At 36.5% G+C, this 12679-nt stretch overlaps 3 protein-coding genes across 3 annotated transcripts; 1 reads left to right on the top strand and 2 right to left on the bottom strand.

The window, feature by feature from the left end:
- The first annotated feature begins 211 nt into the window (after positions 1-211).
- Positions 212-1163, top strand: LOC109003285 (U11/U12 small nuclear ribonucleoprotein 31 kDa protein). The gene has a single exon (XM_018981369.2). The coding sequence runs from the start codon at positions 272-274 to the stop codon at positions 1046-1048; it is 777 nt and encodes a 258-aa protein (XP_018836914.1). The 5' UTR covers positions 212-271; the 3' UTR covers positions 1049-1163.
- Positions 1164-1974: 811 nt separating this feature from the next.
- Positions 1975-5761, bottom strand: LOC109003284 (serine carboxypeptidase-like). Its single transcript, XM_018981368.2, has 9 exons — positions 5402-5761; positions 4532-4700; positions 4265-4384; positions 3868-4011; positions 3637-3787; positions 3290-3378; positions 2714-2972; positions 2452-2585; positions 1975-2321 (listed from the first exon to the last, which is right to left on the bottom strand). The coding sequence occupies exons 1-9, from the start codon at positions 5716-5718 to the stop codon at positions 2193-2195; spliced, it is 1512 nt and encodes a 503-aa protein (XP_018836913.2). The 5' UTR covers positions 5719-5761; the 3' UTR covers positions 1975-2192.
- A 1393-nt stretch (positions 5762-7154) lies between these two features.
- On the bottom strand, positions 7155-11754 carry LOC109003283 (vacuolar protein sorting-associated protein 24 homolog 1-like). The gene is made up of 6 exons (XM_018981367.2): positions 11455-11754; positions 11117-11193; positions 10040-10142; positions 8685-8806; positions 7592-7786; positions 7155-7501 (listed from the first exon to the last, which is right to left on the bottom strand). The coding sequence occupies exons 1-6, from the start codon at positions 11564-11566 to the stop codon at positions 7421-7423; spliced, it is 690 nt and encodes a 229-aa protein (XP_018836912.1). The 5' UTR covers positions 11567-11754; the 3' UTR covers positions 7155-7420.
- Positions 11755-12679: the final 925 nt, after the last annotated feature.

Here is a 12679-nt window from a genome sequence, read left to right as displayed (position 1 = left end):
AGATTTAATGAATGAATAATTCCTTTCAAATTTAAAAATTATTTTAGATATTACTATAGTTATATTTTAAATATTTGAAATATAGCTATTTCAATGTGAGCTATTTTATGACTTAATAATTAAATTTTCATTAAATTTTAACTTTTAACTAATGAGAATACTCTAACATCCTAAAATACTTTTAAAACTGATCTAATATCGTGCAGCAAGTGCCAATTGCCAAAGAAAAAATTGTAGTTGAGAGAGAGAGCGCAACAGAGAGAAAAAGGCTATGGTGCGGAAGAGTAACAGCAGCGACGACGACGACGACACCTTCTACCACCGCTACCCTTCTTCCTCTTCTTCTTATACAAATCCCACGGCCACCACCCCCTCGAAACGTCACAATAACAAACCCAAAGGCGGTGGCTCCGGCGGCCTCGCCCCCTCCAAGTCGACTGTCTACGTATCGAACCTCGACTACTCCCTCACCAACTCCGACCTCCACCAGCTCTTCTCCAACTTTGGCAAAGTCGCGCGCGTGACCGTTCTCAAGGACCGCGCAACCCGCCTCAGCCGCGGCGTCGCCTTTATCCAATTCGTCTCCCCGGGAGACGCGGTCTCCGCGGAGCGTCAGATGCAAGGGAAGATCCTCAATGGGAGGACCATCTCGGCTTCCATCGCGGCCGACAACGGCCGAGCCCCGGAATTCATCAGGAAGCGGGTATACAAGGATAAGTCCCGCTGCTACGAGTGCGGCGATCTGGGCCACCTCTCCTACGAGTGCCCTAAGAACCAGCTGGGCCCCAGGGAGCGCCCCATTCCCAAAAGATCTCGTGGCGGCGGGGCACAGAAGGAGGAGGAGGAAGAAGAGGAAACGGGTTTTGACAATGGTGGGGACGATGAGGAGCGATTTGACGATGATAATTGGGCGTCGGTAGTGGACGATGGTGCCGGCCAGAGGTTATTGACGGGGGAAGAGCGCGAGGGGTTGGCTAGGGATAAGAAGAAGAAGAAGGCCAAGAAAGCTAGCTATTTTAGCGACGAGAGCGATCATGAGGATGATTGAAACACTGGGTTTGAGCTCCTGCAATTGGATCATGTATGCATGTATGAACGTGATATGAATTTTCTGGGTTCTACTTAAAAAAAAATGAAATTTCTGGGTTCTATTGAGGAGCTAAGTTATTATGTCCAAAGCATTTGCTTTTAATTAAGTTGGTAGTACAGGTAGGTTCTATTTTATTTTCGACCATAATTCTTTCTTGCTTTCTTTATTTAATAAGTAATCATCTTTTTCTCTTTTGCCTTTCTTATTGGTTGGTAATGGAGGTTTGAACGGAAGAATGATGCAATAATAAACAATCAGTCTCATGAAGAGAAGCAGTACTTGTGCAAGCCATCTAATTTTCATATACCTAAGGTTGTCATTACCAGCATTTCATGGTTACCCATAGTCTCTTCTATCAACTCCTCCAGTGGTTTATCGGCACCGTTGGGAACAACAGCTGCTGCATATATAGCCGGTTCTAGTCCCGTGTAAAAAGACAAAAGCAGCTGCAAGCCAGTAAATCTCCAACCCAAAAATGCACAAATTAACACCCCTAAGATCTTTGACATCATGCTTAACACAAACCCATTTTCTAAAATGCCTATTTTAGGACAAACAGACAGACAAAAAAACTACAGAAGGTTCTGCCGGCCTTCGGAAGAAGAAGATGCTCGTGATCGTGGATATTGCCTACCGCACGGAGTGCCATCCAAGGCAAAATGGTCGACGAACAGGAGGTGATGAAAGACCGTTTAGGGGGGCAATCCACAATTGACCATGAATGAAGAAAAGCTAGATTAACAAAAGCATTGGACTAGATAATTTTACAATCTTATTTATATCCACTATCCAGTCCCCTCGAGGTTACCCCATTATGTAATAGGTGAAATCACAACGCAAAAACAATAGACAAACTGCAGAAGAGACAACCTACAGGAGCAACATATCAACCATACAAACATCTGCATATTCTTATTGTTGATATATATCCAAAAACAGTCAGGTTACCACATTATATGGAGTTCTTTTAAACTCGGTGCTGGTCTACATATACATTCACAAGCTTAGTGAGGAACCAAGGAAACCATAAGAGCGGTTGCTCTGATATTGATGCCAAATTCTGCAACCTACGATAAAAAAGGATGGGCAGAAAAGGAGGTAATCACATCTCAGCAATTGATTTTCCAGAATCAGATGGCACTTCAGAAAGTTTTCCCTGAGTCCACCTCCTCAGCATCTCTAATGAAGCCTTGGGCTGGTCCATGGGAACCATGTGACCCGCATCGTGGACCTGTTTGTTACATATGTCGTGCAACTATGTCAGTACTGGCAACCAGCCATTAGGCAATGGGCGTTAGAAATGCAGATGTATCTGTGGGTGGGAATGGGTGTAGATGTGAATAAGAGATAAAGACTGAGACCTTGAGGAAACTGAGAGCCCCGTGGCTTTTCAGTACTCCAGCTTCTGAACCATCAACTTCAAAAGGAACTTCGGGTGATGCTACAAACTGTTGCTGACCAGACCATTCCATAGCATGAACCCATCTTGAATTACCTAGTCGAAGGAAATTATACCCCCATATTGGGATCATATATGGTACGATTGTTACACACAAGTCTTCCTTAACATATCAGATTTCTAACTAAGAAGATGCCGATTGTCTATTAGGCCAAGAAGCTTACCAAGCCAGTTGCAAATGAGATCATATTCTCCAGCATACACTAGCAAGTTGACTCCATCCTCCAGAAGTGCAGGAATGCCAACTTCCAGATTCCTCATCCAATCCACCAGCATGGCCTGATAAACTGTGGGGCTACATGACACAAAGTCCATGTCCCCAACTCCTAGGGCATTCCTTACAGATTTCTCGTTTAGGAATTTCTCCATGTTTGAGAAGTCATAACAGAGGCTCCCCTCACACTTCTTTCTAATGTCATAATACTGCAATATAGAAATATCAATGCACGTCAAATTTAAGATCTACTGAGGTGTTAGGATAAACATAGTTGTGAAATTCAAAGAAAGATGCATATTTCACAGGTTGTCCATATTTTCAGTCACTGTTCAAAGATCTATTTTTTTCACTGCTGCTAGGAATTCTGCTGTTTGAAAAAATTCATTCTTTTTTTCATTATAAGGAAATTTTCACATGCTTTTTGTGCAGCAAACATGTTCTATTAAGAAATGATAAATTGCAGCACCAGTGTCCCACTTAAACACTAAATGAAGAGTAGAAAAAAGAACATGTGGTTTCTTACATTGGTATCACCAGCAAGGGCCATGATGCTGCTGAATATGGTATTGCAAACAAAATATGAAGCAACACAAGAGATTGTACCATCAGTGCCTGGAGAAAAAGTACAAAAATAAATTTAACAAGAGAAGCCGCCCTTAGATAATCAACAATATTGGCCCAAATGCAAAAGGATTGGATTAAAGATCAACATGGTATCAATTTTCACCATGGATATCCCATGGGAAACAACTGTAAGCTATAGGTGCATTCACACAGAAAAGAGTTTTTTTTTTTTTTGGGGGGGGGGGGGATATAACAGTAGGACAGAAACCTTTGGGAACAAGCAGCCAATCTCACCCACAAACTTACCACAAAGCTTGATTGCTGTTTCACAGACTGGAACCACCTTTTTAATTCGATTGTATGCAGATTTTGTAATTATGCCCATGTCCAGCGCATAATCAGTGTATGCTTTGTATTGGATTGCAGGATCAGTAAGTCCATTGCCGATGGCAAATCCCTGTTGAACATTTAATCTCAGCTCAGAAAAAGGTAAAGTGACCAAATATAACTTTAAATTATGTTATACCAGCGATGTACCTTAAGGTTTATATGGATTCCTTCATTAGCTTTGTTTCCTCGGTGGACACGAGCAGCAAAAGCAGGGATATAATGCCCAGCATATGATTCCCCAGTTATGTAAAAGTCGTTCTCTGCAAACTCAGGATGCTCTGCAAAAAAGGCCTGACACCATAGAAAAAGCCAACCAGTCAAAATAATACTGGTGGAGTTAAAAATCTTAATCATTTAGTAACACAGCTCTCCTCCTCCCTCTATCAATACATAAAATTTTTTCTTTCCCAAAAACTTGGTATGCTCTTTATTTTACAAATTCTGGCCACACAATATTATAATCAGCAAATCATTCAACTGAGGAAAATCTTGCTGAATTGAAATTCTGTTTTAATAAAATTTAGAACAGAAATATAACTATCACCTGTAAAAAGTCATAAAGGTCATTGCTAACACCCTCTTCATTGTGCCGAATGTCACGTCTATCAGAAGTATAACTAAAGCCGGTCCCAGTAGGTTGGTCAACATAGAGAAGGTTTGATGCCTACAAAATCACAAAAAAATCTATTACTTCACTTGTAAACATCAAAACAGAAGGAAAGAAACACCCAACTATGCCATACTAAGCATAAGATACTAGCTTGAACTAATACAATCCAACCACATAGGGGAATTGAAAGATCAAACATACTTGGTCCCAACCGTACTCGTTCCACGCAAGGGTCAAATTGTCTGCAATGGTGAAAGGACCATTTTCGTAGAACATGGCCAATTCACTACTACACCCAGGCCCTCCGGTCAACCAGATAACAATGGGGTCTTTCTTGCTGTTGCGTGATTCAAAGAAAAAGTAGAACATCCTGCAAAACAACAAACGGAGTACTAAGAACAGTAACGAGGGAGCAAGAAACTGACATGCACACGAACAAAACGTCAGTACCAACACGCTACTTACAGACAAACTACAAAAGCTAGTGATGTTTGATTATCAACCAAGACCAGCGACTTCGCTATCTAGTTATAGGAGCATTTTTCAAATCATACACCTGGGACTTGCCGCTCATTTTGTTTTAATAAAAGATGAGCAGCACGTTTACACCTATCGGCTAAAACGTAAAGCTAGTTGTCGCCTACAATAGGAAACAAGCACACGCCAGATAAACACGGCATTCCAGAATAAAAAATAAAACCAACCTACAATATATTAGGCACGATGATTTGGAATTTGCAAATCGGGTCCACTTGCACGGAACAAGAAACTCATTTTTGGGAGGGAAAAAACCCCAAATATCCGTATGAGTCGGTCATAAAGAACACATAAAAAAAAACAATTAATTACTAAAAGTGTTTTCAATACGATGAGATAAAGGGGGACAGACTTCTACAGTTTCAATTAGAGAACCACATGCGAAAAAAAAAAAATGATAATCAAAATAAAATCTAGGGCTTGGATTTAGCCAACCGCATGAAGGTACCAATTGGGGAAGATTGAAATTCCTAGATTACACCAAAAATTGGTAGAAAATAAAGAAGGAATACTAGAGGATTTGAGAGAGTTGACCTAGCAGCGTGTGAATGCTCGATGTTGTAGTACCCAGCGTGGTGGCCCAAATCCTCCACGGGGACTCCCGAGCCCAGGAGGTTCGGGAACCTGAGTGGCTTCTCGACGAGCTTCTTGGGTTGGGGAGCATAATCTCGACCGTTGATGACGTTGAGGTCATGTTTGGGAAACAAATTCAGTTCTCTGATAAGCTTCTCGGCCTGAACGGAGGGGAGATTCGACCGCGCGAGCCCGATATCGTCCGCGAATTCTGCGGAAGAGAAAGAGAGGAGAGAAAGGAAAGCAAATAGAACATACACAGAGAAGGGGTGCTCCATTTTTTTCTCAGATAGAGAAACTGGTTGGTAAGGAATAATACATTACATATATATACAGGAGAGAAAAGGGTGGGGTTACAGGTGGGGACAACTAACGGTCTACGGGATTAAAGCGGCCGTTAGTTGGAGGGGAGGGATGAGCTGGCATTTATAGAGAATAAACTAGATAGAAGTCAAAAAAAAAAAAAAAAACTATATAGAAGTCTAGAAGTAATACAAAACGGAGGTAGATGGAGGCGGTTGAGAAATGGGCCTTGGTGTCAATTAGAGGGTGCTTGCGCACAAGAAGAAAAGAGAGAATGAAAAGGAAGAGAGAGAGCAGAGCAGAGCTCGAGTATTACGTGTAGCGTTTGCTTTCAATTGCCAGTAGCAGTAGCAGCAGTGTTAAAAGTTGCATTTGCGTTGGGGTCACACTAATCACACACTCCCAAACGCATCATCGTCATCTCTCTCCTTTATGGTGGTACTGGTACATGCATCTCTGTGCATGTTCATTGTTCAACATGAAGTGTGAAGCCTTATCCTTTGTTAAAAGAAAAATGTTACTTTATCCCATTTTATTTTTTTCTCATTTTGGATATTTTATATATATATATATATTTTATTTAATAATTAAGAAAATAATTATTAATATTTTTTTATTTTTTAAAAATATTTAAAAATAATAAAAAAATATGAATAAAAATAATAAAAATAATATTCTAAACTAGCGATTAAAATAAACAATACTACTCAGACAACAGAGCAGTACTGCTCTTGTTAAAAAATGGGTGAGATAATTTTTTTTTTATTTTTTATTTTATAAAAAGTGCTCAAATATATAACCATTAAAAAACATGGGACCTTTAATTTCTTAAAAGATAAGAAAAGAGTAGCGTTACTCTTTGTTCAATTTGTTAACAAGAGTTGTCGCTGGGAGTGGGGAAGGAATATTTTAAATGTCATTGATTACGAGTCCTGAAAGATTGGCTTAGAGCATACTTATACATTTTCATATTTATTTTTATATTTGTATAATATTTCTTTAAATTGATTTGCATTGAATTATATATTTTCAAAATTTTACATAAGTATAAACAGTATTTCTTCAAATTTTGAAAAAATACTATTCACTCTATAAATATTATTTTATTATTTTTTCTCTCCTACCATTTATCTCTCTCTCAACAGCAACACAAACAAAGAAATCAAAGAAGACCGAAAACGATTCATAATTGCTTATTTGAAGCATATCAAGAAAAAAAAATTTTAGGAAAAATTTTTTTTATTATTATTTGATTTAAAGATGCATAATTCAATATGAGAATTTTTCTTAATATGTAAAATCAATCTCTAAAAGATGTGATTTTGCATATACATGTAGAGAAATCAATACTAGTGCTCTTATTTCTCCATCAGGCAAAAGTTTTCCTCAGATATATATAGTAGAAGAGAAATGTTATTTCAGAAACTCGTTTTGATTAGAACAAAGATGAAAGTTAATAATATTTATTTAAGGACACGACAAATTACATACATAATGACGTTTGCTAAGAAGCTATCGTTTGAGTCTTAATTAGGTAAGCTGGGTTTCAAGCCCTACAATCTCAATTATCAAATAGGACAATTGGCTCCAACACTAATTTACTTACACATAACTCTTTTTTTTTTTTTTTAATATCACTGACACTGAGTGAATAAGGAATGTTAACATTGTGAAAAACTATGATCTCACTTTCGCAAGTCGAGCCCTTAACTCTTCCAGCTCTTCCTCATCGTCTGCACCTTCTGCTATAGCTTCTTCCTGTTAAAATTCAGAAGAAAGAATCAGTCCCCTTCATTTCTTGAAGAAACACATGATGTAAGGGTATAAAGGGAGTGGAGTTCTACATACTTCTTGAGAAGTGCTAGCTCTCTCGGCAGGTAACTTTACCCTTTCCTTCCTCACAGCTTCGGGAAGCTGTGCAGCTGTCTCACCAGCTATTTCAGTCAGAACTTTATCAACTTCTTCTTCAGTTTCTTCCTCTATATCTTCCGAATCCAATGCGGAGTCAACGGCATCGGTAACAAATTCTTCAATAACCCCTGCCTGAATTAAAAATAAAGTGTTACAACTAGAGAGCCCAAGAAGGCAAATAACCTATAACATAAGTTATTGCTCTTTCTGCCACAGATGTCTAAAATGAATATTCCTAAACCTTAGTTCGCAAAATGGATCTATTTCTGCCACAGAATATCGGGCATGCCTCTTAACAACGGGAACCAAATTAAAGGGTGGCATGACTCCTCTTTTCTGTAATATTTGAGAAAAACCAGGCAACAGTTCACTTGGGCTGGTTTAGATACATAGTGAAGTGAGATGAGATGAGATGAGATGGTTTTAGATAAGTTGAATAAAATATTGTTAGAATATTACTTTTTAATATTATTATTGTTTTGGAATTTGAAAAAGATGAATTGTTTATTATATTTTATATGAGAATTTGGAAAAGTTGTAATGATGAAATGAAATGAGACGAGACGAGACAAGACGAAACAATCTCTAAATCCAAACAGGTTACTCTTACAGGTTTCCAGATTAACAATCAATTTTTTACGAGGAAAAGTGAAAATAATCAATTTTTGCGGTATAAATAACTGCCACACTATTGACAAAAAGAACTTCCAGTTTCTCAGCCAGCATCTGTAATGGACAAAGCATAGAAGAGTTCAATCACATGATGTGAAATCATATCCACAAGAATGGTAACTCCAAGCAACATTTGTTGAACCCCATTGGGGACTAAACAGTAAACAGATGAGACGCAAAAAGACATGCTAAGTTGCTAACATGACATATCCAAACCACTCATATACGGAAGGAAAATGGTGGCATGCAGAAGTTTTCACACAAAAAGAATTTAACAAAATACAAAAACTCGAGTCATTTTCTAATCGGTAAAGAAAATGAAGAGTACTTGTTCATAGGTGAAGTGAAAAAAAATCACCTTGGTCATTTCTTTGCTAAATTCTTGCATTGTGGTTGCCATTTCTGGTGCTTTCATGAGGTTATTGACAAGCTTCATGACCTCCGCACTCTTGGACAAATGACCCACAGTACGGGCAATTGCTGCAAGTTTCAGAACATAATAATTTTCATCCAGTAGAAATTTTTTTTTTGATAAGTAAATTTTCATCCAGTAGAAATTATCAAACCTACAGTACAAGTCTTTCACTGCTAGCATTACACCTATAGACCCAAATAAAATTTTGATAGAAGATGGTGAGGTCTTGAATAACAATTTTTCCTTATAAATTAAGTTCATAAAACGCCTTGAGAAAAAAACATTATGGTGAAAATATTGCTTCACACTAGTAAGACATCGCATATTGTCGGTTCTAAAGCCACATCAACTTAAAAAAAGCCTCATCAAACTTTAACCATAAGGCAGTAGCAAACACAATTTGTTGCAGCTATTAGATGGACTCAACAGCACACTTTCCGGCCATATTTGATATGTCAGTCTGCCAACCACAAAACAATTGAGAAAAGCTACTTTGCCTCCCTCATTTGACCGCTCAAGTTGACCGCTGGTCAAAATTTATTTATTTTTTTTACCTAGTGATTAAGAAAGTGATTTTAAGTGTATTGGTGCATATTTTTTATTTTTTAAAAATATTTAAATGTATTAAAATATTAAAAAAATGTGAAAAGAAAAAAGGAAAAAAAATAATGATCGGCGGTACGCCCAGTGGTAAAGGTGGGGCGGCATAGTAGCCCCACTCAAAACAATTATACTTGTAAAATTATCTCTGTATTTATTTATTTCTTTCTTCTATCTTTCTTATTTGCTCTTGAAAATCTCCTTTGCCGATAAACACCAAATAATTAAATTAGTGCTATCAGCTTGCAATATGCTAGAAGTGAACTTTATCCTAAACCACACTTCACTATCAAAATTTGATGCCATTAAAAGTTTTACTTTCCTACACTCATATTCAAGTTTGGTACTTTTGCTTAAACAAACTATCAAAAATATTTTTAATGGACATAGTTTGCCATTTCTTTTGGACTGATTAAAAAATTATATCACCAACGCATAAAAAAAAAAAAAAAGATCCTTCCCATTCTTAACATTGAGGCCTACAATTAACTGAAGCACAACACATGAATTTGTAAGTTAAATCACATTATTTCTGAAAAATAGGGGACCAATATGGAAACAATTTCATTGAGTTGATAGTCAAAAACAAGGATCATTAAGTTGATAGTGAAAATAGGGTCATGTTACTTTTCTCGAGATATAACATATGTCTTTGCTTGAGAGTTAAAAGAAATGTTTAGATATGTGAAGCATTATACCAACACTTTCTCCAAGGTGCATTGATATTGAGTTCAGTTGGGCTTTATTCTCGTGAAGACGATTCACAGTCTTTCTTGACAAAACAATTTCCTTCGCAAGTGCCTGAAATTAAATTCACAAAAGGATTAGACCATAGAATACTTGGAAGCAATCGTAGCTTAATAACAAGAAGGTAACAGTTGGAGACATTCAATGTAAGAACCAGATCCAAGTATCCTATATGTCTAAACCTATGCTCAAATACAGATGCGCATATGATGGTTTACCTTAGACAAGCATGCAGGAGGACTGTGATACTCTCTTGGTCGGTCAAATCACTCTTGGAAGCGAATCAGTATTTTATATTGAAGATGTTATTTGCGATTACTCTTGGAATGAAGCCAAGTTTCCCAACTGAGACTTAAATACCCAGGCCATAATAGCACAGGTTACTCATTTCCAAACTCAAAAGGGAACAAAATGATTCCAAAAACGAAAATACATGGTAACTTTCTGAACCGCGCAGGTGTCCCAAGCCACACAATACACATAAATAAGATACCCCTTAGGCTGATTAATTAACTGCCTTTCCTTTAATATCATAACTTGTTCATGACTGAATACAGTTCAAGTAATGTGACTCTAGGAACTTTATAAACTAAGGATCAACTTAAAAAGCCACAAAATCACCAATGTTTGAAAGCACATTACGAACATGAAATCCATGAGTATTATGATAAGGGAAGTGTTATAGCCACAAAGAGATCCCATAAAAGTAAACTCACAAACTAACATGGTTTTATACGATACATTAGATCTACGTTACAATAAAAGTAGTTTTACAATCTAATGTACCACATCAAGCCATGTTAGTTTGTGAGTTTACTTTTAGGAGATCTTTTTGTGGCTAAAAAGCATTTCTCTTCCGACAAATCCTTGATCATTTTAACACCCATAATTTCCCAAGTCCCCTCTTTCCATGAATGATCTTAGGTATGAAATAAAAATATAAACAATACTAATACAAAAACTCAATTTTTAACCATACACGAATTATTGAACCAACTTAACAAAAGTGAAAATACGATTAGCAATACCTTTGCTGATCCCATATCATTTCTCTTGGCAGCCTCTCTAATTGCTTTTTGCACGCTCTTTTCCTCCCTCTGTACATCTAATAAGCAAAGCCATGATTTTTTTAAGATAAATCCATCAGAAGAAGAAAAAAATAGAAAACCCCACCACTTCAAACCTTAAATCCTGAACCCATTAAACGAACTATTTTTCAGAGACAATTCATAAATAAAAACACAATCAGATTACTCCATCGATCTATAATTTCCTTGAAAGCCCGTGACAAAAAATCACAATATATATTACCTAATAAAAATCATGCCCAGTAAAAAAAAAAAATAGAGATAAAAAGAGAACTTACCCCTGATTTGGCGCTCGATGTTGCGGCATTCTTGGCGGAGCCGTCGCTGCCAATCTCTCAATTGCTCTTGTGGGTTCTGTTTGGCCTTCAACATGCTCTTAATTTTGTCCATTTCTTCTGTCTCTCAAACCCAGAAAAGAAGGGAATAAAATTCTGAGGAGACCAAGGAAAAACTTGAGTTGACGATTGTTTGCGTAGGATCAAAACACCTTTTTCTTACTTCCAAGTTTGCTGCTCTCCAGGAAAAGTAGCTCTCTCTTTTGTGGGGGTTTATTAAAAAAACAAAGAAAAAAAAATATGAGTTTAGACGTTTTGGGGTGGCTGCGCTAATACGATGCCGTTGTAGTTTGACTCAAACTATGAAAGAAACTTCGCAAAAATTACAACGGCATCTTTTGTTGCTTTTGTCGTCACAAAAGAGGTTGCCTTGACAAATTCATTTTATTTGGGAAACTGAAAACTTAGGCCACTTTGTGGTTTCATAATCGTCTTAATTCATCTTATTTCTTTTTATTTTATCTTATCTTAATATTTAAATATCATTCAAGTATAAATATTTTTTAATTTTAATTTTTTAACTTTTTAATCTAATGATTACAACTTTTTCAAATTTCTAAACAAAATACAAAAAATATTTTAACTTTTTCATATCTCAAAACATAAATTCTATTAAAAAATTATATTCTCACAATATTTTAACTATATAATATTTTTATTTAATTTTTTTCTTTTATTTCCAAAATCTCATAAAACGTCTTAACTTAAATTATTTCACTACTATTTACAAACTTTTCATAACATTTCATCTATGTAACCTAACTATTCCTAATTGAATTGTATATTTCAACTAGGGCCAAAAATGAAACCGCACCGATAGTTTTTTAAAAGGATGGTGCCAACCAAAACCGGCCGATAGGGAGAGAGAGAGAACCAACCAAAATCTTACGGTTAATATCGATAAGTTCGACAATAGCAATCCACACCAATAAATAATAATAGGAGAAGCGTATGCTTGCTTTACAAGAAGCATTCAATTCAATCAGAAAATTACACTTCTTGTTTAGATGATTGCAAGATTTAGATTATATTTGAATGTTGAAATGATTTGTGAATAATAATAAAAAATCAATTAATAGTATTAAAGTAATATGAGACTGCTTTACTTACCAAACACAACCTTAAATGCCCCGTTAAAACCAGAGTATTTTTATATTAGCCTATAAAT

Source organism: Juglans regia, chromosome 7 (genome assembly GCF_001411555.2).
Source record: "Juglans regia cultivar Chandler chromosome 7, Walnut 2.0, whole genome shotgun sequence".
Classification (NCBI taxonomy): domain Eukaryota; kingdom Viridiplantae; phylum Streptophyta; class Magnoliopsida; order Fagales; family Juglandaceae; genus Juglans; species Juglans regia.
This window is presented reverse-complemented; position numbering and strand designations above follow the sequence as displayed.